General features: G+C 38.7%; 1 protein-coding gene across 16 annotated transcripts in view; it reads left to right on the top strand.

Annotated features, from left to right (window-relative positions):
• The window catches only part of Pdss2 (decaprenyl diphosphate synthase subunit 2), a 302,283-nt gene that overhangs the window by 241,289 nt on the left and 35,613 nt on the right, over nt 1-25,381 (top strand). For 13 of the 16 annotated variants that reach the window (XM_021236880.2, XM_087208708.1, XM_013076081.3 and 10 more), the window contains 2 exons: nt 8,062-8,235; nt 9,287-9,418. In XM_021236880.2, the coding sequence (XP_021092539.1) occupies nt 8,062-8,235; nt 9,287-9,418 (306 nt within the window). Of the gene's footprint in view, nt 1-8,061; nt 8,236-9,286; nt 9,419-24,084; nt 24,199-25,381 lie in introns of all 16 variants that reach the window. The other 3 variants (XR_002386384.2, XR_015450331.1, XR_002386383.2) reach the window with 1 other exon arrangement.

The raw sequence follows: 25,381 nt of genomic DNA, 5'->3' as shown, positions 1-25,381 counted from the left end.
AATCAAGGTACCACTGTATCTGACATATAAAGATAGTGATTTAGTGCTGGAGATTTAGCTTAGTGGTGCGGCAGGCCTGCCTCACAAGCGCGAGGTCCTGAGTTCAATCCCAGTATGGGGGGGGGGGGGGAGATCACTATCACTATTTAGATGTGATTATCAGGGTGGGGATGTAGCTCAGTGGTAGAGTGTTGACTTAGCCTGTGCAAGGCCCTGGGTTCAGTCTCAAATGCTGGCTGGAGGTGGTGGCACACGTAATCTCAGCACTCAGGAGGCCAAGGCAGGAGGATCACCATGGGTTTGAGACTAGCCTGGGCTACATAGCGGAGACCAGATCTCAAAAAAAAAAATCTCAAATGCTGTGGAAAGAAAGGAGGGAAAGGAAGGCATGAATATGGTTTATGCTAACTCTAATATGGTTATTATACTATTCTTGGTATTTTACAATTGTACTTTAGCTTTTCCTTTGTAATGAAGCATGTTCTTATAGTATATATGTGGCAAACTGACAAAAATGAATAGGGGGATTTTTCTTTTATTAATAATCCAGTTCATAATAGGTAATGCTTTAATGTTCAGGGAATAATGTTTCTGATTAACTTAGGAATAGAATTATTAATTTATGGTCAAATTAACTTATGGTAGTAGATTTCAGGGGACTATAAATTTAATTGTTTCTTGGTTATCTGAATTCCCTAATTTTTTTATTACTTGTATAATTTAAAATGTCAAAATGATGAATAATAAAATGTCTAAATCTCAAGAACTATATAATGAACAAAATTGAATATTTGATAACTGGATACATTTGTTAATTTTGATAATTATCTTTTGATAATTGATATACACATTCCCTGGACTGTGAGTATCTTTTGGACAAAATTATCTATTAATCTTTGTGTCTAAATTGCTTTGCAGAGAGCCTGACCTGTGATAGAACCTCAGTGAATGTTTGTGTATGAATAAATGAGAATAGTATACAAACCATCAAAAGTTAACTGACAGGCATAGAAATTTTTAAATGTTAATTTAAGGATTTGAGATGAAGAAATGTAAACTGCTATCCTCATTAGCTTTTTTTTTTTAACAACTTGATTGAGATGTAGTTCACATACTATGTTAGTTTTTTGTCATTTTGACAAAATACCTGGCAAAAACAACTTTATTTTGGCTTACAATTTCAGAGGGGTTAGGCCATGGTCAGCTCGTTCCATTGACTTTGGACCTATGGTGAGGCAGAAACATCCTACTGGAAGGGCATGGTGGAGGACAGCTGCTCACTTTATGACAGCCAGGAGCCAGAGAGAGATGGGAAGACCAGAGAGTAAGGGGTCAAGGACCAGGGGCAGGTGGGGGGGGGGAGTCCTACACCCACCTCCTGTTTCCATCCTCTCCCATGAGCTCCCATGAGCGCCATCACACTGATGAAGTTAGAGCCCTTGTGATCAGATCACTTCCCCAAAGCCCATCACCAACCACACATTCAACACAGTGAGCTTTTGGGGGAAATATTTTGGATCTCAACTATAACACATACCATAAAATTCACCCACTTCCAGTACATAATTCCATAATTTTTCAAAATTTTTGGGCCAGGGATTTAGCTCAGTGGTGCCTGGCCTGGCTCATAAGCACAAGGTCCTGAGTTCAATCCCTAGTACCACAAAAAAAAAAGAAATAAAATTTTTATCAAGTAAGTGATACAGTCATCAACATAAATCATTTTTAGGACATGTTCATACATACTCCTTTACCTTCTTGACCATTTACAGCTCCCACCTCCAGCTCTAGGAAACCACTAACCTCCATGTCATATAAGTAGGATCATACAACGTATGTGGTCTCTTGGGACTGGGTTCTTTCACCTAGAATGTTTTTGAGGTTTGTGCATAGAATGGCATGTATAAATAGTTCTATTATTTTTTTTTATTCCTAAATAGCATGCCATTGAGCCTGGTGTGGTGGTGTTCACCTATAATCTTAGCACTAGGGAGGCTGAGGCAGGAGGATCACCACGAGTTCAAGGCCAGCCTGGTGAGTTCAAGGCCAGCATGAACTGCATAGCAAGACCCTGTTTCAAAAAATAAATAAATAGCATGTTATTTTATAGATATATCTATGCATTAGCTTTTAAATTTTACTCAAAAAATCCCACAACTCCTTAACAAATGCAATGGATAAACAGAGTTCTATTCATTTAGGAAACATCTGTTGGAACTTAAATAAGGCCTTAAGGATTAAAAAAATACAAAGGTAGGCCAGCTATTTAGCTCAGTGGTTCTGCTGCCTGCCTTGCAAGCACAAGGATCCGAGTTCGATACCCGGTACCAAAAAAAATACAAAGGTGACTAAGACCAGCCTTTAGAGAAACAAATATATAAAGATCATACCACAGTGACAATTAAGTGCTGTGTTGAAATATAAATAATGTTTGTCGAAAGAGGAAAATGTTTATGAATATGAGAATATTTCTCAAAAAAGTAATAGTGGATATATATAGTTTATTGGGTAGGGAATGCAAGAAAATAATATTCCTTTTAAAGAGAATCTTTTTTAAATCACAATAGTAAGACAGTACATATTTTATTCAAGAAATAACCAATTGTCCTGTATAGTTGAAATGCAGGCCTAACGAGATATTTTAAGTAGCAAATGAGTTAAAAAGTATTGTTTGTGGCCTGGGGACGTAGCTCAGCAGCCTAGCACCTGCCTGGCAAGCGCGAGGCTCTGAGTTCGATTCCTGGTACCAAAAAAAAAAGTATTGCTTGTTACTATAAAAAGGAAGGCCTCAACTGGGCATGGCATTGCATGCCTGTAATCCCAGCACTCTGGGAGGCTGAAGCAAGAAGGAGAATTGCAAATTCAAGCCCAGCCTGGGCAATTTAGCAACTTAGTATGACCCTGTCTCAAAATTTAAAACTTTTAAAAGGGGCTGGGGATATAAGTCAGTGTTAAAGTCTGGAGTTCAATCCCCGGTACTACAAAAAAAAAGAAGAAGAACTTAAATATGCTATAAAGTTTCTTTTATTCTGTGGGCAGGAGAAAGCATTAAAGTACAATTATTTTGGTCAGGGGATGTAGTTTAATGGTAGTGTGCTTGCCTAGCATGTGCAAGTACCAGTATCACCAAATAAAAGAAAAAAGTCATTTCAGTTCTTTATTATAACCAAGACAGAAAGGATAGAGGAAACTAGAAGAGAGAGATACCAAAAGAAGATAAAACATTCAGTCAGTATTGCACATTTAATACACTAATTTTGCTGCTATTATATATACCTAAAATAAAAGATAAATAATAGGAACTAGGGAGATCAATCTTCCTCAAATGGGAGGAAGATCAAGAGATGGGGGGTGACTAGGGAATTGGGACGTGCTGTGTACATGTACCAGTGCCACCCATGGAGTGTGAACACTGTGTCCTGCAAATATGTACTAATAAAAATAAAAATATATCCACCTAAGTATATGTCCTCCATTCAGTTGAGGACAGAACAAAGTCCTGGCTTAAGAGTGGGAGGGGGGTCTGGGGATTTAGCTCAGCGGTTCCGTCGCCTGCCTCTCGAGCACAAAGTCCTGAGTTCGATCCCTGATACCAAAAAAAAAGGAGTAAGGAGTGGAAGTCGATGATTAAAGATGCATGGAAGTTTGAGGAGAGACCAGAAAGCAATAGGAATCCTGCTATGCAAGCACCATAGGAGAGGGTCTGCCGAGAGGACAGCCAGCAAGTGCAGAGGCCTTAAGGAGGAAATGCCTAGAATGTTTGAGAAACATCTTAGAGACCAATATGGTTCTGGCTTATATTTTTAAAAGATCACCCTGGAAGCTGGGTGAACTATAGATTAACCTTGTGCATGTTCCATTTCACTGTGGGTAATCTATAACATTAATTCCTAGGTGTGAGGTTGCTGAGCCTCAAGGCAGTGTAATTTTGATGTATATGGCAAAATTTCCATCTGGTTTCCACTTCACCAGCCATGTTGAAGAGACCAGTTTCTTCATAGCCTTGCACACACTAAGAATGAAGCTTTTGGGAAGTGGGAACTTTTTCTTTTCTTTTCGTTCTTTTCTTTTTTCTTTCTTTTTTTTTTTTTTTGGTACCACGGTTCAAACTCAGGACCTTGCACTTGTGAGGCAGGCACTGGAACCACTGAGCTAAATCCCTAGCCCAAGTTGGAATTTTTCAATTGGTCAAAAGCCACAAAATCAGAATGGTGGCAAGGTTGCATTCCTTTTGGAAGCACTCAGAGGAAGTCCATTTCCTTGCTAGTTATCATCTACATTCCTTTGCTAATGGTTAGATACTCTATCTCCAAATCCATCAGCATAGCATTAACTTTGTTCAGTCATTTCGTTACCTTTTATGACGACCCTGATTCCTCCCTCTAAAGACCTTGGTGACTGATTACATTTTGCCTGCCCATGTACTCCCTCATCTCAAAATCCTGAATTTAATCACACCTGAAAAGTCCATTTTTCCCTATAAGGTAACATTCACAGGTTCCAGGGATTAGAATGTGGACATCCGTGTGAAGGGGTGCAGAGGGGAGAGGCACTGGTTTGTTTTCCTGTGATATTCTCCTAGCCTTGCTTGTGATCTGTGTGGTTGTTTTGCTTTTTTGTGTGTGTGTGGTACTGGGGATCGAACTCAGGACCTTGGGCTTGCAAGGGAGGTGGCAGCACCACTGAGCTAAATCCCTGGCCCTTTGCTTTTGTTTTTGCCACTTCGCGTTTATCTTGGTACACAGTGTGAAATACAGATCGGATTTTTTTTTCCAGACAGCTCTTTCTAATAAATAGTCTCAGCCCCATTTATTGAAAAGTTCAACTTTACCCTAAAATATAGTATATTCCTGTATATAGCTTAGTTGCTTTTTGGACTTTCTATTTTGTTCCACTGTCTGTCTATGTAAAAAGTATATTTTTATTTGTGTTTTGTTTCATTTTTTATTTTTTGTTTAGCTTTTTGGTTTCTGCTTAGGGAGGGTTGTTTGTTGGTACTGGGGACTGAACCCTGGGGCCTTCACACCTAGTTACATCCCCAGCCCTTTTTTTATTTTTCATTTTGAGACAGGGTCACCAAGTTGCTCAGTCTCTCAGAGTCCTAGGATTATAGGTATGTGCCACCACATCTAGCTAAAAGTACAGGGTTTTTTATAATATGTAATAGTATCTGGTGGGCCTGACAAAATTTACTCTTCTTGTCCACCCCTTCATCCATGCATACATACAGTACCTTGCTGTTCTTTTTTCAAGGTTTTCTTTGCTATTATTATTTATTTTTCCACATGAACTTTAGAATCAACTTGTTTGATTTCAGGGAGGAAAGGTATTCGTTGCATTAGAGTAACTTTATGAAGTTAGATCTTGCTGTCTTTGAACATGATATTCTTTCAAGATACTTTGTTCCTTCAGTGGTGTTTTTTTGTTGTTGTTGTTGTTTTTGTTTTAATTTATTTTTTGGTACCAGGGATCGAACTCGGGTCCTTGCACTTGTGCAGCAGGCAGCAAAATCACTGAGCTAAATCGCTGGTCCATTCAGTGGTGTTTTAATATTTTTTTATATCAATTTTACACATGTCAAATTTATCCCCAGCTTTTTTAATCTTTCTTTTTATATATAAAATGGAAGAAAAGAGCCTCTTTGTTTCTCTTTGTGATTAGTTTTTATGTATGAAAGCTATGGTTGATACATTTACAGTGTTAATTAAAAGTTATTAAGTTATATACTGCTACTTGTCTCAGTTACTTTCTTATTTATAGTAGTTTTTTAGCTGAGTCTTTTGGTTTTCCCAGTATACAGTTATGTGTCTTCAAATAATGAGAGTTAAACTTTATAATTTTTATACTTCTGCCTTTATCTGTGTCTTCCATTATGCTGTTAAATAGCACTGGTGTTGGACACATCTGTCTTATTCCTTACCTTACTGAGAAGGGATTATGTCTCCCTATAAAAGTATTTGCTGGCTTTGAGTTTCTCTCTTGCTCTTTCTCCTCTCATATTAAAGAAATACATAGGGCCGGGGATTTAGCTCAGTGGTTCCGCCACCTGCCTTGTAAGCACAAGGTCCCAAGTTCAATCCCTGGTACCAAAAAAAAAAAAAAGAAAAGAAATACATAACAGTTCCTATTTTACTCTTTTTGTCTCATCAAGAATAAATATTGAGGGGCAGGAGATTTAGCTCAGTGGTTCCACTGCCTGCCTCCAAAGCGCAAGGACCCAAGTTCAATTGCCGGTAGCCAAAAAAGAAAAGCATTTAAAGAAGTAAATAAAAAAAGAATAAATATTGAGGGCCGGTGATTTAGCTCAGTGGTTCAGCTGCCTGCCTCGCAACTGCAAGGTCCCGAGTTCAATCCCGGTGCAAAAAAAAAAAAAAAAGAGTAAGTGTTGAATTTGTTAAATGCATTTTTGGTATAAATACGTAATATGGTCTTACTTAAGCTTATTAATATGACTTAGTAACCTTTAATATCTTAAAATAAATTCTCAGATTCAAAGATTAAATATGCTGTCATTTATACCTCATGTTCTATAAAGTAGGTCTTAAATTTATGCACCATTGGGAGGGGATTTAGCTTAATGGTTCTGCTGCCTGCCTCGCAAGCACAAGGGCCAGAGTTCAATCCCCGGTACCAAAAAAAAATTATGCATTATTTCTCTCCTGTGTGGCTTTTTATCATTGCCCAGTGGTATCGTGCCTACTTACAACAGGTGCTTGTTATAAATGGCCTTTGTTTTTGTTCAAAGACTTAGTAAAATCAAGCTGAGGGCCCGGGATTTAGCTCAGTGGCAACATGCCTGCCTTGCAAGCGCAAGGTCCTAAGTTCAATCCCCCCAAAATAAATAAATAAATAAAAAATTTTAAAAAGTAAAATTAAGCTGAGAATTTGATTTGGTTCATGAGCTGAAGAATGCCCTCCACATGGCAGAAGAGGTGAGGCTAAATCTGAGCTGGCCTTTTAATGGTACCTGCTTAAATTCTCCTAATAGTTTGTTTTGTATTTTGTCTTCCAATAATGGTAAAATAAGAAAGAATATGGTCTAACCACAGGAAGAAAAGTGTTGGGATTAATTAACCCATCTGGATGAGTTCTAGTTGGTTTTAGGTTTCAAAGAAACACTACGAGAACATTTTTTTGTATGTCTGTTTCATTCTTTCTGTCCTCAGGGAGCCCACTATGTAGCCCAGGCTGCCCTTGAACTCGGGGTGATCCTCCTGCTTCAGCCTCCCAAGTGCTGGGACTAAAGGTGTGGGCCACCAAGCCCAGCTAAAATATGTCATTCTTGTGATTAATTTCAGAGCTAGGAGTACAGTGTGGCTCAGCAGTGGAGTGCTTGCCTAGCACATGCAAGGTCCTGATCTCTAGCACAGGAAAGAAAAAAAGAGATTGATGTCACCTGTTCCTTTTCACTGTTGATGTGACTATTAGAAAATGTTATGTTGCACATGTGACTTACATTGTACTTCTATTGGGCAGCACTAGTTTAGAGGTACTAGGTCTGTGGGTACTTATTTACAGATATTACAGTGATTTTCATACTTTTAAAAATTACAGTTTTATATCCTACCTTATCACTTTGTTTCTTATGAGAATAAACTTTAATGACTTCTATAATCTAATCATTCCCCATATTAATGGGTTACCTCCTCTCTGATTCTTCTGTTTAACTATTTATACTCACGAAAGTTAAACATAGTAGGCTTCTTGAGTTTTGAAATTCCACTCAACATTCAAGAACTGCTGTGAATAGAAATGAGAGTTAATTTAGAGGTCTGAGGTCTGCTTTTTGCCTTATCCTATAGAATATATTTTAATAGAAGCTCCCTACCTCAAAATACAATGTGCTTTAACATTTCTTCACACTTTTTCTCCATTACTCTAAAAAGCAGCCTTCCCCCATATTCTTTTAAGGAGAGCTGGAGTTTAGCATCTTTTAGTTCTGTCTTGTTGCAGGATCCTGAGTATTGTGAATAGTTCTTTTCTCAACTCTTTTATTCTTCAAAAACCAGAAACAAATTACTCACAAAGCCTTTTTTATCTTGCCTTTTGTTACATTTTCAGGAACATGATATCACAGATGATATTGGAATATCAACTTGGAAGGAGCAGACTTTCCTCTCCCATGGTGCCTTACTAGCGAAGAGCTGCCAAGCTGCGATGGAATTAGCAAAGCACAATGCTGAGGTTCAGGGTACGGCGTTTCGGTATGGAAAGCACGTGGCCATGAGTCATAAGGTGTGTGTGTGCCCTTTATCTGTCGCCATACTTAAATAGCTAAAGGTGATACACAGGAAACATTTTGCCATTTAATAAGCTGCTTTTATGTCTCAAAAAAATGTTTATTATGTGTTTAAAATCTGCCAGTTATAGATGGTGATTGTTATGTAATGCAAACAGTATGATTGGAAAGTACTATGTAATTTGGACAGAAAGCTACAGTTTACTAAGCCACGTTGGTGATGTTTGTCTTTTCTTTCCACCTGAAAGGGTTCCTGAGAGAACTCATACAAATTATTAAGTATCAGATAATATTACCATTCACAGAGTGGAAAAATATTTGTTATTTTTGTCAAAGTTCCCTTATAGTTTCTTATGTAAAATAAATATGGAAAGTTGATGAAATTTAGAAATATAGTGAATAAAATTGAAAGCTTTAATTCTAACCAGATTCATTTGAATGGCATACGAAATATGTAATACCCCAAAAGTAGCTACTTATGTTGTTGCCTCTCCATCTCTTTCTCTGTCAGTCTCTCCCTTTCTCAGTCTGTGTGTGTGTGTATATAATTTTAAATTTTCAGTTAGTATATATTTTTGTGATGTTACTTAATAGCTGATAAGCAGGGAATATATATATATATATAATTTGATGAGCTTGCATATTTTGTTAGTTATTAGATTAGTTTATTAGGTAATTATATTTATTAAATCTTTATCTAAATCCTTACCTTGAACTTGAAATTAAAATACAGTCTGCTACCAAATAAAAAAAAGATGGTAAAGCATATGTTTAGCATGCTCAAGGTACTGGCTTTGCTCTCTAACACCCAAGGATGGAAAGAAGAAAAGAAGAAAGAGAAGGAGAAAAGGAGGAAGAGAAAATTAATGATAAAGAATTTTAAAGATTATTGTCAATCATCCAAAATGTTCTTTTATTTACTAAAGTATATTTAAAATCTACATTCCTTAAGCTTCATTTTTTACTGCATTAACTGGTGATTTCTAGTATGACTGAAACATACTAGTGTATATAGATTTTATTGATATAACTCTTTACTCCTTCTAGATACATTCTGACCTCCAGCCTTTTATAAAAGAAAAATCCAGTGATTCCGTGGCTTTTAATCTAAACTCAGCACCTGTGGTTTTACATCAGGAGTTTCTTGGAAGAGATTTGTGGATGAAGCAGATCAGAGAGGTAAAATAAAATCACTCCTATTTTAGGTACCATTAATTTTTTTTTTTTCCTTTTGGTACCGGGGATCGAACTCGGGTCCTTGAGCTTGCGCAGCAGGCGGTGAAACCACTGAGCTAAACCCCTGGCCCGGTACCATTAATATTTAGTTGATTTTAAACATAGTTTGTATTTCATAATGATTTAAGCTATAGATCAGCCATAAAAGCATATTTATTTAACAGGCAAAATTCTTTCCTTATAATCTACATTTTTAAGAGGATATTAGTTAGAAGTTAGAGACTGCACTATTGCTTTTTTTATTATCTGAGTTCTTTGAATACTGCAGCAGAACACCAAAGCCTGTGGTGAATGCTAATTAACTCAGATGACTTTTTTTCTAAAGGCTTTCAGCCATCGGGCTATGGTAATAGCACCACCCTTTAACTGACGGCAATTTCCCATCTGTGGACTCTAGCGCAAGCTGCAGAATTCCAGGAGCTCCGTCTGTCAGCTCTTTGGGTTATTTTAAAACAAACTTGGACCTTATACATTCGTTCTGAGGCATTATCAAAGATAAAAGCAGCATGGTGAAGCAAGAAGGGTAAAGGGGCTTGGATTAGGTAAATCTCCCACCTTTTGGAGGCATGAAGATAGAACAGGAGAAGGAACTTTTTGGTTTTCTTTTAATTCAGAAACTCCAGTGTAAAAGTTCTTGCCTTTTTACACGGAGCCTTATGAGATGTACTCACCTTCATGGTTGTGATTGGTTGGGTTAATCTGAGGCCCTGAACTAGGAAAACCATGTACCACAGAGGACGGGGAAGACAGGGGTAGATACCATACTTACAGCAGATCACCATGGACAGCAGCATTCTGAAAGACAAGGTTCCCCTCTCTCAACCCTCTTCTTGTATTGACTCTCAAAATGCTAGCAGCCAGCTTAAAATCCCTCCTATTCACCACGTAGAAACCTGGAGGAATCCTTCCTTAGGAAACTGTCAAACCCAGGAAAGAGACCCACAGATATGGCTGTTTGGGCCACTCTCAGTAAACGTGCCATATCTGTCATCAGTCCTCAACAGTGAGACCTTCCAGTCAGCAAGTCTCAGTGTGTGGTCATGCACAAGAATCTCCAGCTGCCTCACTGACAAGGAGAATAAATTACAGAAGACCACAGGGCTTCCCCATGAAAGAAAAAGTCGAAAACCAACTAATGAAAAAGGGGACTCAAAGGAAACAGAGATGATGCAAGGAAAGAGATATTTTCAGAAGCACTTTAGCAAGATATTAAACTGAAACAAGAAAAAGTGCTTATAAAATATAATCAGAATTGCTGAGCACTGTGGCCCACACCTGTAATCCCAGTACTCAGGAGGCTGAGACAGGAGGATCTCCACAAGTTTGAGGCCAGCCTGTACTACATAGTGAGTTCAAGGCTAGTCTATACTACATAGGGAGACCTTGTCTTAAAAATAAAAAAAGTATAGGTAGATAGATAGATCGATAGATACAGACAGACAGACAGACAGGCAGGCAGACAGAGTTAAGGCTTCTGTCTAGATTGTGTCTAGCTGTCCCCCCTAGAGCCTCATGCAGTCATAAGTGAGGCTTTTTCAGAGGTGGCTGGATCTAGAGTGTGTGATGCTGGGATTGATTCATGGTGCAATGCTAGGCTGAAGGGCACTAGGGTTAAGGGTGTGAGTGCTGCCTGCCCTAAGTGGTATGGATAAGATAAAAGGGGCCAGAAGATGCTGTTGAGGCCCCTTGTTGCTTTTGCTGTCTTCTGTGGGCAATGAACTGTTTTTTCTCTGTGTTGCCTCTCTACCGTGTGCAACCCTGCCTTGGAGCCAGCCAATATGGACTGAAACCTCTACAAACTGTGTGCCAAATGAACCTTTCCCCCTTGACTTTGTGTGTCAGGTATTTTGTTTCAGCAACAAGAGGAAAGTAACTAAGACATATCTATATATAATCAGAATTATAAAATATGAATATTATCATAGAAACTTTTTTGAATCAGAAGTATAGAAGATACAAATGAGAAAATTGAAGAAGACAACAACAGAAAATAGAAAAGAAGGGCCGGGGATTTAGCTCAGTGGTTTCGCCGCCTGTTGCACAAGTGGAAGGATCCGAGTTTGATCCCTGGCACCAAAAAATAAATAAATAAATAAATAAATAAATAGGGCACTTCACATTAAAAAGAAAATAGAAAAGATAGGAAAATGAGAAGACTTGGGAAATGTCAGAGGAATTAAAAGTTTCAGAGAAAATTAAAAATAGAGGTGAAGGAATTAATGAAATTTTGGGGGCCGGGGATTTAGCTCAGTGGTTCCACCACCTGCCTCGCAAGCCCAAGGTCCTGTGTTCAATCCCTGGTACCAAAAAAAAAAAAAAAAAAAAAAGAATTAATGAAATGTTTAAAAAGTTTTGAGAACTGAAAGATTTGAGTCTCCAAATTGAAATGGTGACCTAAATAATAAATTTTAAAAGACCTATACCATGCTGAGGGTGCACTTCAGTCATAGTAGAGCATATGCTTAGCATGCAGGAAACCCTGAGTTCCATCCTCAATACAGAAAAATAAGGAAATAAGTAAAGACCCACTCCAAGTCACATCATTATCAAAGTCTGAAACAGTGTGGATAAAGGTGAGTCCTTAATACCCCTGTGGAGAAAAGAAAACCTTCATACAAAGAACCAAGAATTAGAATGGTATCACAGTAGTGACAATGGAAGATTCAAGACAGTGAAATAATGCCTTCAAAATTCAAAGGGAAAATTGTTTCCAATTTATAGTTTTATGCCAGCCATATCATCAAGTATGATATTAAAGACCATTTAAAACAGATCTACAGGACCGGGGATTTAGCTCAGTGGCACCACACCTGCCTTGCAAGCACAAGGTCCTGAGTTTGAAAAAAAACCAGATCTACAAGGTCTCAAAAAACTTACCTTCCATGCACCTTTGTTTCAGAGAACAGTATTATATTCCATCCTGACAAGGGAGTAACCAAGAAAAAGACATGGACTCTAGGAACTAGGAGCTGGACAAAGGTGGGAGGCAGTGGGAAATCCCAGGGCAACGTGAAGGGGAGAATAACCAGGCAACAGGAATGGCACCTACTGTCTATGTCAGATGCTATTCTGATGAGGACCTGAGGCACAGAGGTGAAGGAGCTTATGCAGTCACACTACTCACAAGTGGGGAATCTGGCATTCAAATCCATGCAGCCCATGTACAGAGTCTGCATCCTTGAATAACACATTACCCCACCTGTCATCCTAGCAAGTCCTAAACCAATGCCTGTATATCCAGGCTACACTGGGACAAAAAAGACATAGAGATCTCTATAAGAAACATCTCCAAGGGGGAAAAAAATGGAATGGATAAATCACCTAATATACTTGATCATGTTGAGAATTAGAGATAAATTACTTATAGGTATGTAGAAAACTTAACGTTCATCAACTATTGCTAGAACAAAACTTAGCTGCTAAAAATATCCATTTTATTAAGTGCATAGATTCTGAGGATTTTGAATTTGGACAGGGCACACTAGGCTGAATTGACTGTGCTCTGTGATGTCTGGGACCTCACCTAGAAGACCCAGCTGGTAGACGTGGCAACAGTGCTGGGGACTAAATCATCTGGAGGCTCTTGGGTTCACACATACCAGGCACCTGAGATGTCTGGATGACCAGGCTGCTGACCACCCAGAGGCTCACACATGACCAAGGCCCACGGGCCAGGGATTTAGCACAGTGGTTCCGCCTCCTGCCTTGCAAGTACAAAGACCTGAATTCGATCCCCGGTACCAAAAAAAAATAACACCAAGAGGCCCATGGAGAACAAAGGCAAGGAATCATAGACTCACCTCTCTAAAGCAAGAGTCAAAGGTTTGGGGGCCACATTTGAAAACAGCCACACTAAAATAAATCAAACACACACGTTTAAATACCACATTGTTTCTCTGGTGTGAGAAACCAAAAGTGGACATAAGGACTGAAATGTACAATAGACACTGGGGAATGGGAAGAAAGTGTTCAAACGAGACAGGGAAAAAGGGAGGGGAGGGGAAAGGAAAGAAGGGACAAGAAAAAAAGGAGAGATAAAATAGCCACACTGAACTTAGGGAATAAAATGAAGTAATTATTAGCTATAGTGGAAAAATTAAAAATGTATAAGAAAGGAAATGTAATCACAGTACTCCTTATGGCATAAAGAATAATATTTATATAACAAATATAAATCCTGAATTTTTATAATGAGTGTATTTTATTTATAAAGCAATGCAAATACCATTTGGAATTAGGAAACATTTCCAATTTTTATTCATAAAGTTATTAATCAGAATTGTAAAAGCAGGTTTATCAAGCCAAAATTCAAGGGAAATGAAAACATTCCAGAGACATCTTGAAAAGTTCCAAAGAAGTATACACCAGGCTAGAAATCTAGTTAACCTGTGGTTGCCCAACAGGTTACATTCATTTTTGCATTTTCCCAGTAAGTGCTTCTATTTGCCTTTCTCTTTTCCAACCTGTTGAGACTTGGCTTTGCATCAGTAATTTTTTCCAGTCCGTTGGCGTTTAGTCTAGCCCAGTGATGGCAAACCTTTTAGAGCTTTCAATGATAATAAACAGCCTGCTGCTGCATGTGTGCATAGGTTCGCCACCACTGGTGTAGCTCTTATCATCTTTCTCAGGTGAATGCCCCATGAACAGTTGTGCTGGTAGCCTTCTCGTGTTGCACTGCTGGGTGTAATGACATGTGTCTTTCTGGGCACCTGGACTATCTTGCCAATTTGCTGACTTTTGTAGTGTCCTCAAACCACCTGGACTACCCAGGCTTGGTGGAACATACCTGTAGTCGTCCTAGCACTCAGGAGGCTGAGGCTAGAGGATTGCTGTGAGTTCAAGGCCAGCCTAACTAACTACATAGCGAGACCCTGTCTCAAAAAAGAAAACCACCAAAGGGAAAAAAGGCAAACCACCTGGGCTTTGTCATCCTTGCAGATGGGCAAGGAGCAGGCATTGGTTTTGTTTTTGCTTTTTCGCTGCCACTCCTTGCAGTGCAGGGAAGACATGATCTTTCTGCATGTGTAAAGTGGCTTTTGCAATATTTGCAACAGTTTGAGGTCACAAAACGGTTGAACTTCATGGTGACCATCTGGTACCAGTTGGCCTCCTAAAAACTGAATATTGATTTAACTAAAAAGTGTGATTGATGCTGCCTGCCTCTCAAACCCAAGGTCCCGAGTTCGATCCCCGGTAACAAAAAAAAAAATGTGATCGAGGGGCCAGGGATTTAGCTCAGTGGTGCTCATGCCGCCTGCCTAGCAAGTGCAAGGTCATGAGTTCGATCCCTGGTACCAAAAAAACAAACAAACAAAAAAACCAAAAAGTGTGATTGAATGGGAAGAAGGTATAAAAAAAATGGTGATACAAGAGAACTAAACATTTTTTTCACGTAGCAAATTGGACAATGTCTACTTTAAAAAATCAAAATAGAGCATCATTTGGCAAATGGCAAAAGTAGCTAAAGAGAAGGACATGAGACAGAAGATCTGGAGTGTGCTACATTGTTTTCTTAGAAGTCTTATACTACTTGACCTTTTAAATACTACCCTATTTGTTTTTATTTAAGAACTTTTGGTTTAAAGCCAGGAGTGATGGCACACGCCTATAGTCCCAGCACCTGGGGGGCTGAGGCGAGAGGATCACTCCGAGTTTGAGGCCAACCTGGGGTACATAGTGGATTCAAGGCAGCCTGAATTACATAGACCCTGTCTCTCCTTCCCCCGCCCCCCCCCAAAAATGTAAGCTGAGTGTGATAATTCATGCCTATAATCCCAACACTAGGAATTGGAAGCAGGAGGATCAAAAATTCAAGCCCAGCCTAGGCAATTGAGAGACTTAGTGAGAACCCTGTCTCACATTAAAAAAGAAAAAGAAAAGGGGCATGGGGGCTGGGGACATAGCTCAATGTGAAGGCCCTGGGCTCAGGCCCTACTATTATAAAAATTTATTAATTTAATTTTAAAGATTTAAATGTAATATAATTCCATTTCTATGAATCATTCCTAAGAAAAATAGCAGATATGTGGTCAAAGACTTGCATATTAAAATACATTCTAAGATATTAATTATGAAAGGAAGAAAATGAAATTGACTCACTTAAAAATATTGAAAAGGTTAAGTGAAGTGTAATACAATGAAATATGCAGCTATTGAATATTACATAGATTACTGTGGTGTATTTGTGTGTTTTAGGACAGCTGCTCTGAAAATACATATACAGATGGCTTTAGTAACTGTAATTGGGTTTCATTAGAATACATTGCAGATTTACATTTTGGTTGAAAAGACCCATCTGAATATGTTAAGTGAAAACTAGTAGCTCTCCCTAGGATCTTCACATATTCATGCACTTGTAGAAGTAACTTAGAAATGAATTTTAAAGAAAAGGTATGTGTTTTAACTCATAAGTTTCTTGCAGACATACAGAGTTGCAAAATGTAGATAACTGGTACAGTCCAGGATTTCCTAAGCAGTTGGTGAAATATACCAAATCATTCTCTCCAAATGGACTTTAGATTTAAAGGGATATCCTTTCCAAAAGCTTGTATCGTGCAAGAGCAGTAATTCGAGTATACCAGAGTCCTGATATAGAGGTCAGTAAACCCTGAGACGATGTTGTAAGCAAAGGCCATTCACCCTCAAGCCTGGACCTGCTGTGGCCATTTCTGCGTCCTCACCCTTCAGGAAAGACTGGGGGCTTTACTGCTTGCCCTGTTGCCCTACTGGGCTGCTTTGATTTACTCTATGACTTCAGGACCTCCTCTTTGTAACTACCTGTCCGAGTCAGCAGGGATCATTGATAAAGCAAAGGGGAATTCATCCAAAGCAAGTAAGAAGTTTGTTTCTGTTATGCAGGGGACAGCAATCTTAATCATCAGATTAAAGCCTCTTTACTGGAATTTATTTTAATCTTCTGAATGCAATCTAAACATGTTTGTGTAAAGCTCTATCAAGTAACTGTCTTATTTGGAGTCAGAAATAGGGCACACGATTTGAGTAACACTTGAGAGGGACCATTCTCTTCTGATGCTCAAGGAGGTTGCTTGTTAATCCTGACATTGCTTCCCATTCTCTTTCTGATTTTTTCATGTTCATTCCTCTCCTATATATTTCTGTGATCCTCTCCTCCAGTTTTGGATTTGATTGTAAGTTCATTGGGAATAATAGCAAATTCACCTTTGAATTACCCATAGTACATAGCACGAGCACGAGGACTTACTTGGAGTAGTCATCCCATTAATGTTTGTCCAAAAGCATGCAGAAAGCGCTCTTCAGGGTGAGGTGATTTGATGGCAACTCCATTTGTCAAATAGAAAAAGTCAAGGTAGCTGAAGTGGCCATGGAGAGCCAGGTGTTGGAAGACCTAGATTCTAGTTTGGGCTCTACCAGCATCTGTGTAACTTTAATCACATTCTCTCATATCCTTTTATTATTTTCTGTAAAATGATGGCATTAAACTAGGTTTGTTTCATATCTGTTCTAAGGTCTGTTTCAGATCTCAGATAAATCTAAGAAATAAGTATCTTGGGCAAAAGATGCATTATAAGAAAAATATTTATCTCTATTAGAAACTTTGACAAGTTTTGACACTGAGATAGAAAATCTTGCAGCTAATGATGGAAGTCGCCTATGATTTCTTATTACCTCATGTAAAATTACTTCCTGGTCTATCCAGACAGGTTAATGTCCCATCTGCTCTTTTGATTTCCTGCTTGGAAAGAGAATTCTTGACTAGACAAGGAAGTGTGGAGATTACATGTTATGGCTTGTGTCTTCAAAGCCTCATGGGGTCATGGGGGGGGGGGGTGGTCAGAGGTGGCTAAATCTAGGTTGTGTGACACTGGAACTGATTCATGGTGCAATGTTAGACTCAAGGACTCTAGGATTAAGGGTGTGAGTGCTACCTGCCCTAAGTAGTCTGGATAAGATAAAAGGGGCAGAAAGACTTTGTTAAAGTCCCTTGTTGCTTTTGCTTTGCTACCTTCTGCCCTGCCATGAACTGGTTCTCCTCTGCAAAACCACTCTGCCATGTGCCACCCTGCCTTGGAGTCAGCTGATTGTGGACTGAAAACTGTGAGCTAAATAAACCTTTCCTCCCTTAACTTTGGATGTCAGGTATTTTGTCTCAGCAACCAGAGAAAAGTAACTGAGACATCACATTCTCTTAGTACCCCTTCAACATCATTGTACAGCTCGGAGGAAAACACCTTGGATTTTTCATATTGGCCCTTGCTGCCTCTTCTCCTACCCCCTCCCCCAAGACCAGAAAATTAGTTAACCCTCTTTGGTCACAAACATAGGCCATGGGCCCACATGCCCCCTTTCGCAAGAGACAGTTAAGAACACAAGGCTAGACTCCAAAACAGCTGAAAAGTATTTGATGAGCATTGTCTCTATATTAAATTCAACAATTCATTCCCTACTTTAATTTCAAATTTAAATTTGCAGCTGCTGAAAAATAATGATCAGGTAAAACACTGTTAGTGAATGGGTGATTCACCCTAGGGAGGTGAAGTCATTTCTCAGTTTTCATTTTGATTTCTAATAAAAGAAAGTAGAATCCTTCAGAGAACCACAGAGCTCTGACTCTCTCAGGGAGTCCAGGGGCTGTTGCAGGTCAGCAAGCTTTATTTTTAATGATCCTTCTAGTTTCCTGCTGCCATTATAAGTCACCTGAAGAAATAAGAATTATGATTATATTTTCTTGGCTATTCCTAAAAGTACTGAAGTGTCGCTTAGGCTTGTGACATTCTGACACTGTCATAACCAGCCATAAAATACCGTAAGTGTACTACCTATTACCATCACTAAGCTATAACTCATTTGTCCCTAGATAGCCTGCTCCTACTTCTTATTCAAAAGGTAAAACAAAGATTGCTCACTAGACAAGGCTAGTGAGCATAAAAATAACATATGCGCATGCTTAAACAAAAGAGAAAATGCACGGACAGTCCTCATTAATACCATATGCAATAGTTTTCTAGGTACTGTATTTAAGATATTTTGAGTCATTTCAGTGAGAATAATGTTATCCTCTTCTACCATAAAAGGTGTACATTGTGGGCATTTGAAAGAACACTGTGTGACCACAGACTATGAAATGGCTCTATATATCAAAAAAAATTAAGATTTTTCTGTTGCACTTAAAGAAACAGTACATGACCACAGACGATCTAACAATAGCTCAAGGTGTGGCTGAGTGATATAGCAGTTTCCTACCATGCACAAGGCCCTGAGTCTGATCCCTGGAATCAAAAAATTAAAAAAGAAGATATAACAATAAAATGCCTGAAGGACTATCTATGATCTCATGAAGGAAAAGGAGAAATACACAAATATAAGGGGTGATTGAAATACACAGTGATGTTTAAATTAAAAAACACTTATTGTAGGAGCCAGACATGGTGGTACACACCTGTAATCCCAGCACTCAGGAGGCTGAGCCAGGAGGATCACCTTGAGTTTGAGGCCAGCTTGGGCTACATAGTGAGTTCATGGACCCTATCTCAAAAAAATTTTTTGCAATAAAAGACACATTGACACATTGACATCAGTACCCCTCAAAATACTCCCTTTTGCTTCAAACACACTTTCCATCACTTCCTGATGGAGTTCTGGAAGTCCTCTTTCCTGTCTGAGGTGTGATTAAAAAAAAAATACAGTGATTGCTCTTAAAAAGGAAAAGCAGGCTCTTAAAAACTTTAATGTGTGTCCTTATCCGCCTTATTCACTAGATCTGGACCTCTGGCTCTTCCCCTAAGTCAAAATGACCTTGAAAGGTGAATGTTTTGAATTGATTCATAACACTGAGGCAGCCATGACAACACAACCAAAAATATTTATGAAAAAGGACTTTAAGAATGCTTTAGAGAAGAACTATCACCGTTACTCTTTAAACTCATCAAAGAAATTGAAAGGGAAGCAAAGCTTCCAAATTCCTTCCTGGAAGCAAGTGTTACTTTGATTCCAAAACCAGGGAAAGACACAACCCAAAAAGAGAATTACAGGCCAATCTCCCTAATGAATATTGATGCAAAAATCCTCAACAAGATACTGGCAAACAGAATACAAAGGGTCATCAAGAAGATCATACAACCTGACCAAGTTGGATTTATCCCAGGGATGCAAGGATGGCTCAACATTTGTAAATCAATACATGTAATACACTATATTAACAGAGTCAAGGACAAAAACCATATGATCATCTCAATAGATGCAGAAAAGGCATTCGACAAAATCCAACACCCATTCCTGATAAAAACCTTACAGAAAATTGGAATAGAAGGTCTTTATCTTGACTTGATTAAGGCTATCTATGAAAAACCAACAGCCAACATCATACTAAATGGTCAAAAACTGAAAACTTTTACACTAAAATCAGGAACAAGACAAGGACGCCCACTATCACCACTCCTGTTTAACATTGTTCTTGAAACATTAGCCACAGCAATTAGAAAAGAGAAAGAAATAAAAGAAATAAAAATAGGAAAGGAAGAAGTGAAACTGTCATTATTTGCTGATGATATGATACTTTACATAGAAGACCCAAAATACTCTGTCAAAAGACTTCTAGACTTACCTGACAAATTCAGTAGAGTAGCTGGATATAAGGTCAATACTAAAAAAAAAATAGCCTTTTTATATACAAATAATAGACTCACTGAGAGAGAAATTAGGGAAACAATTCCTTTTGCAATAGCATCCAAAAAAATGAAATATATAGGAGTCAGTCTAACAAAGGTACCAAAAGACCTCTACACAGAAAACTATAGCACTTTGAAAAAGGAGATTGAGGAAGTTATAAGAAAATGGAAAGATATCCCTTGTTTCTGGATAGGAAGAACCAATATAGTGAAAATGGCCATACTTCCAAAACTATTATATAGGTTTAATGCAATCCTGATTGAAATTCCAACAATATATTTCATAGAACTAGAGAAAACAATCCAAAAATTCATTTGGAACCAGAAGAGACCTAGAATAGTGAAAGAAATTTTAGGCAACAGAGATATGGCTGGGGTATTACAATCCTCAACTTGAAACTATACTACAAAGTTACTGTGATAAAAACAGCATGGTACTGGCAAAGAAACAGACCTGAGGATCAGTGGAATAGATCAGAAGATGCAGAAACAACTACAGATATGCTCACCCACCTCATCTTTAACACAGGAGCCAACTGCCCTCATTAGAGGAAATATAGCCTATTTAATAAATGATGTTGGAAAAACTGGATTTCAACCTGCCAAAGATTAAAACTAGACCCATACCTATCACCATGCACTAAATTAAGATCAAAGTGGATTAAAGATTTAAATATTGAGACAGAAACACTAAATTTGCTGGAAGATAAGTTAGGTAGAAGTCTTGAAGACATTGGTATAGGAAAAGATTTTATGAACAAAACCTCAGTGGCATGGGAACTTGCACAAAGAATCAACAACTGGGATCTTGTCTTATTAAAATCCTTCTGCACTGCAAGAGAAACCACCAGCAGAGCTAAGAGACAACCTACAATGTGGGAAAAAAATTTTAGCAGCTGTACCTCAGACAAAGGACTACTATCTAGAATATATAAAGAACTGAAAAAAATCAGACCCCCCAAATTCAAAGACCCAATTCAAAAATGGCCATCTGAAATGAACAGACATTTCTTGGACAAAGAAGTAAAAGCAGCAAATAAATATATGAAAAAATGTTCAACATCACTGGTTATTTAAGAGATGCAGATGAAAGCAACAGAGATTCCACCTCACCCCAGAAAGAATGGCTGCTATTAAGAAATCAACCAATAACAAATGCTGGGGTGTGGGGAGAAAGGAACCCTTCTCCATTGTTGGTGGGAGTGAAGACTGGTGCAACCACTGTGGAAATCAGTATGGAGATACCTCAAAGAATTAGGCTTAGAGGTCCCATTCGACCCAGCTATCCCCCTGCTGGGTATCTTCCTAAAAGAATCATACCACAGTGATATATGTACACCCATGTTTATAGCGGCACAGTGCATAATAGCGAAAGCTTGGAAACAGTCCAAGTGCCCATTAACTGGAAACTGGATAAAGAAGATGTGGGGGTTTTTTTAATAAAATGGAGTACTACTCAGCCATAAAGAATGAGAAACTAGAGACATTTATAGCTAAATGGATGCACATTAAGGCTATTCTCTTAAGTGAAATAAATAGGACACACATGTATAAATACCAAATAGTTTCTCTAGTATGAGAAACTGAGAGTGTAATTAAGGATACACACAGATGAAATGGCCTAATAACATATTTCTCGGATTGTGTTTCCATCGCGTGTCATAAGACTGTATCGAAATTTAGATTAGGGAGAAGCTTGGCTTATGTGGAGTCTGCTAGCTAACAGGAGTTTTTTTCCAGACCACTATTTGTTCAGTGTTGGTTTTGGGGATCTTTCTGAAACAAATCACATCCTCTGGTGTCTTGTTGGTGCTTGAGATGCTTTTTTAAGTTATATGGAAAAATGTTTAAGTGCTTTTCAGTTTTGTTTTGGTTGAGTTCTACTGTATTTGACTATTACTGTAGTTTTTTTCCCTTACATTGTTCTTCTTTGAATGGTTTTAATTTGTGTGTGTGTGTTTGATAATAAAGTTATTTTTAAAAAAACAATGCTTCAGAAAGTGGCAGGAACAATGGAATAAATGGTCAAAGAAAGGGGAAGTATTCTGAGGGAAATGAATGGCAATGTGTGTTTTACTGTTTTTTTTTTTAATTTGAGAATTCACCCCACACCTGCCTCACAAGCGTAAGGTCCTGAGTTCGAGCCCTGGTACCACAAAAAAAAGGAAAAATTTCACCATATTTTTACACGTTATATGAGGAGCCCTGCAATTAAGGACATTTAGGGAGCTCAGTGGGAAGAAAATTCATGTCCACTTGGGAAAATCAAGAATGGGTATGTGAAGTACATGACATGTGACAGTCTTTGAAGACGTTCTTAATGGCAGAGATGGAAATGGGCTTCCTAGGCAAAGAAAGCCATGAAAAGGTGATGTGTAACTTGTATCTAGATGTCCCCTATGCAGTCATAGGCGGGGCTTTTCAGAAGTGAATTAATCTAGAATGTGAGATGCTGAGGTTAAAGATGTGATGCTGGGACTAAGGGTGTGATGCTGGGATTGGTTCACGGGGCAATGTTAGGATTTAGGGTGCCCCACCCTGGGTGTGAGTGCTACCCTCCCTAGGGTAGCCTGGATAGACTATAAGGGACAGAAAGAGGGCTGCTTGTCCCTTGCTTCCTTGCTGCTTTGCTGCCTTCCTGCTTTCTGCCCAGCATGGACTGTTCTCTGGGATGCCCCTTGCCATGCCTCCCTGCCTCGGAGCCAGCTTACTATGAACCGAAACCTCTACAAAATGTGAGCTACAATAACCCTTTCCTCCTTTAACTGTGGGTATCAGGTATTTTGTCTCAGCAACAAGGAAAAGTAACTAGGACAGGTGACATAGTTGCATAATAAGCATGTGCATTCAAAAAAAAAGTATTATCATTTGGATGGAATTTGAAACACATAGAGCTGTGTGTGAGGAACAGATGAGGAATTGCTATGAAGTAATAGGTAATGATTCTATTATAAGGACTTTGGTTTACAAGACCCAATATGGAACTTCCTGTAGGCTTCCAACCTCTTAAGAGAAATGTAAATGTTCCCAGCTCTAGAAAGTAATGTACCTCACTCTCCTGAGAGCTTGTACTCTATTTCTTTGAGTGTGTACTTTTAAAATTCTGCTTAATAAATCCCTTTATGCCTCTTAGGAAGAATGGAACATATGCAGCAGAGAGCTGGCACACCTGAACCCCAGCTACTCAGGAGGTTGATGAAGGAGGATTACAATTTCAAGACAGTTTAGTGAGACCCTGGATCAAAATTTTTAAAAAGGGCTGGGAATGTAGCTCAGTCATAAAGCCTTGCCTAACATGTATGAATCCCTGAGTTCAATCCCCTTTGCCACACACACACACACACACACACACACACCAGCAGCAGCAGCAGCAGCAATATTCACAATAACCAAAACGTAGAAATAGCCTAATGTTAGTCAGCTGATGAATGGTTAAACAAAATGTCATGTATCCTTTGAATGGAATATTATACAGCCATAAAAGAGAATAAGGTTTGGTATGATATATTGCAACATGCATGAACCTTAAAAACATGCTAAATGAAAAAAGACCCAAAAATCCAGAAATTATATGACTATGTTTATATTAAATATCCAGAATAGGCAAATCCATAGAGAGACAAAGCAGACTGGTGGTTCCCAGGGGCTGAGGCATGGGGGAAATGGGGAGGGACTGTTTAATGGGTACAGATTCTCTTTTGGAGTGTTAAAAATAAACTTGATAATGGTAGTGGTTACACAACATTGTGAGTGTACTAAATGCCATTGGATTGTACCCTTTAAAATGGTTAAAATGATAAAATTTGCTATGTGAATTTTACCTAAATTTTTTAAAAGATTGAGATGTTTGCAAATGCAAAATGCACTTAATTCAGAAGTCATGAAGCACACATTGAAAGTTTTTAAGCCAGGTAGTATAGGGCTGAACTGTTTGAGGGAGCTCAATCTTTCTATATTACATAGGATAAAAGGAACAGTGAGATACTAGAGGACAGGAGATTGGCGAAGAAGTTTCGGGGACCTGTTCATAAGTGAAGGAGAGAAGTCTCATTTGAGGTTGGCAGTGAGAGCAGCCAGGTAAGGAGTCACTCTAAAACTCATTTTGGAGAGAAAATGTGTAGAATCTGAAAACTGAGATGATAGAGAGAAGTTGGCAGGTGTGGGATAAGGAGGAGCAGTCAGAGACCAAAACCAGGATTTTGAACTTGCATAATAGGAGGAATATTTCAAATAGGAATAAGAAAGTTAAATGGAAAAATTAATTTCAATTTTCAGCATGGGAGCTTGAGGGGCCCCATCTATGGCCTTGGGATGGCCACGCCTTGAGACCATGCCCCTGAAGGCAGCTATTCAATTCTGTCACACTGATCTCCTTGCTCATGGCCTGAGACCTGTGTAAATTTTTTTCTTGTTCAAAATTGTGCTTTTTTTTCCCTTTCTTTTTTCAGTTCTAGGGACTGAACCCAATGCCTTCTGCACTTAGCTATGTTCACAGTCTTTTTTACTTTTTGAGACAGAGTCTTACTAAGTTGCCCAGGCTGACTCAAACTTGGGATCCCTCTGTCAGTCTCCCAAAGTACTGTAGTGGGATTACAGGCATGTGCCACTGTGCCCAGCTCAAAATGTGCAACTTTAAATTTCATGTCTCACTGGGACTGGTGGCACATGCCTATAATCCCAGCACCCTGGAAACGGAAGCAGAAGAATTACCGTGATCAAGATAAGCCTGGAGAATGCAGTGAAACCCTGTCTTAAAAAGCTAAAATAAATAAATAAATTTCATGTTTCTTCCATGTTCCAAAACGGTGCAACAAGCAAAACAGGTTACAAAGGAGTAACAAACCTCTGGGCAGAGAAATTTATTATATGGATAACATAAGCTCCTCACCTTTTAAAAACTGGGTACCATAGCCTTCTTTATCTGTGTCTTGTTTCCTCTTTTCCCAGTGAACTAAAAAAAGAGAATATCCAAATGCTAATTTCATAGACATTTCCCTCCAAAAGTTGATTAGCTTTCCCCAGTAAAAGAGTAAAATCAGGTAGCCAAGCAGTCCAGGTGTGAGTGGGGTTGACATCCTTGGAGATGCCCTGTGTGCATTATCATTAGTAGGCAAGAATGATTAAGAGAGCAGAGAAAGCCTGGCCCAAACCTTTACATTCTGGTACCTTCTTGCTTGGTAACTCAGGACCCTGGCAGAGGAAGGTCAGCTTCTCCCAGGCTAAAACCCAGTGGGCAGCTCTGACATCAGGACTGGCATAT

This window comes from Heterocephalus glaber, unplaced genomic scaffold, assembly GCF_053883595.1.
Source record: "Heterocephalus glaber isolate CG9 unplaced genomic scaffold, H.glaber_assembly_v1.0 deba00000942, whole genome shotgun sequence".
In the NCBI taxonomy this organism is placed as follows: Eukaryota; Metazoa; Chordata; class Mammalia; order Rodentia; family Bathyergidae; genus Heterocephalus; species Heterocephalus glaber.
The sequence above is the reverse complement of the archived record's forward strand: the minus strand, read 5'-3'. Positions and strand labels throughout refer to the sequence as shown.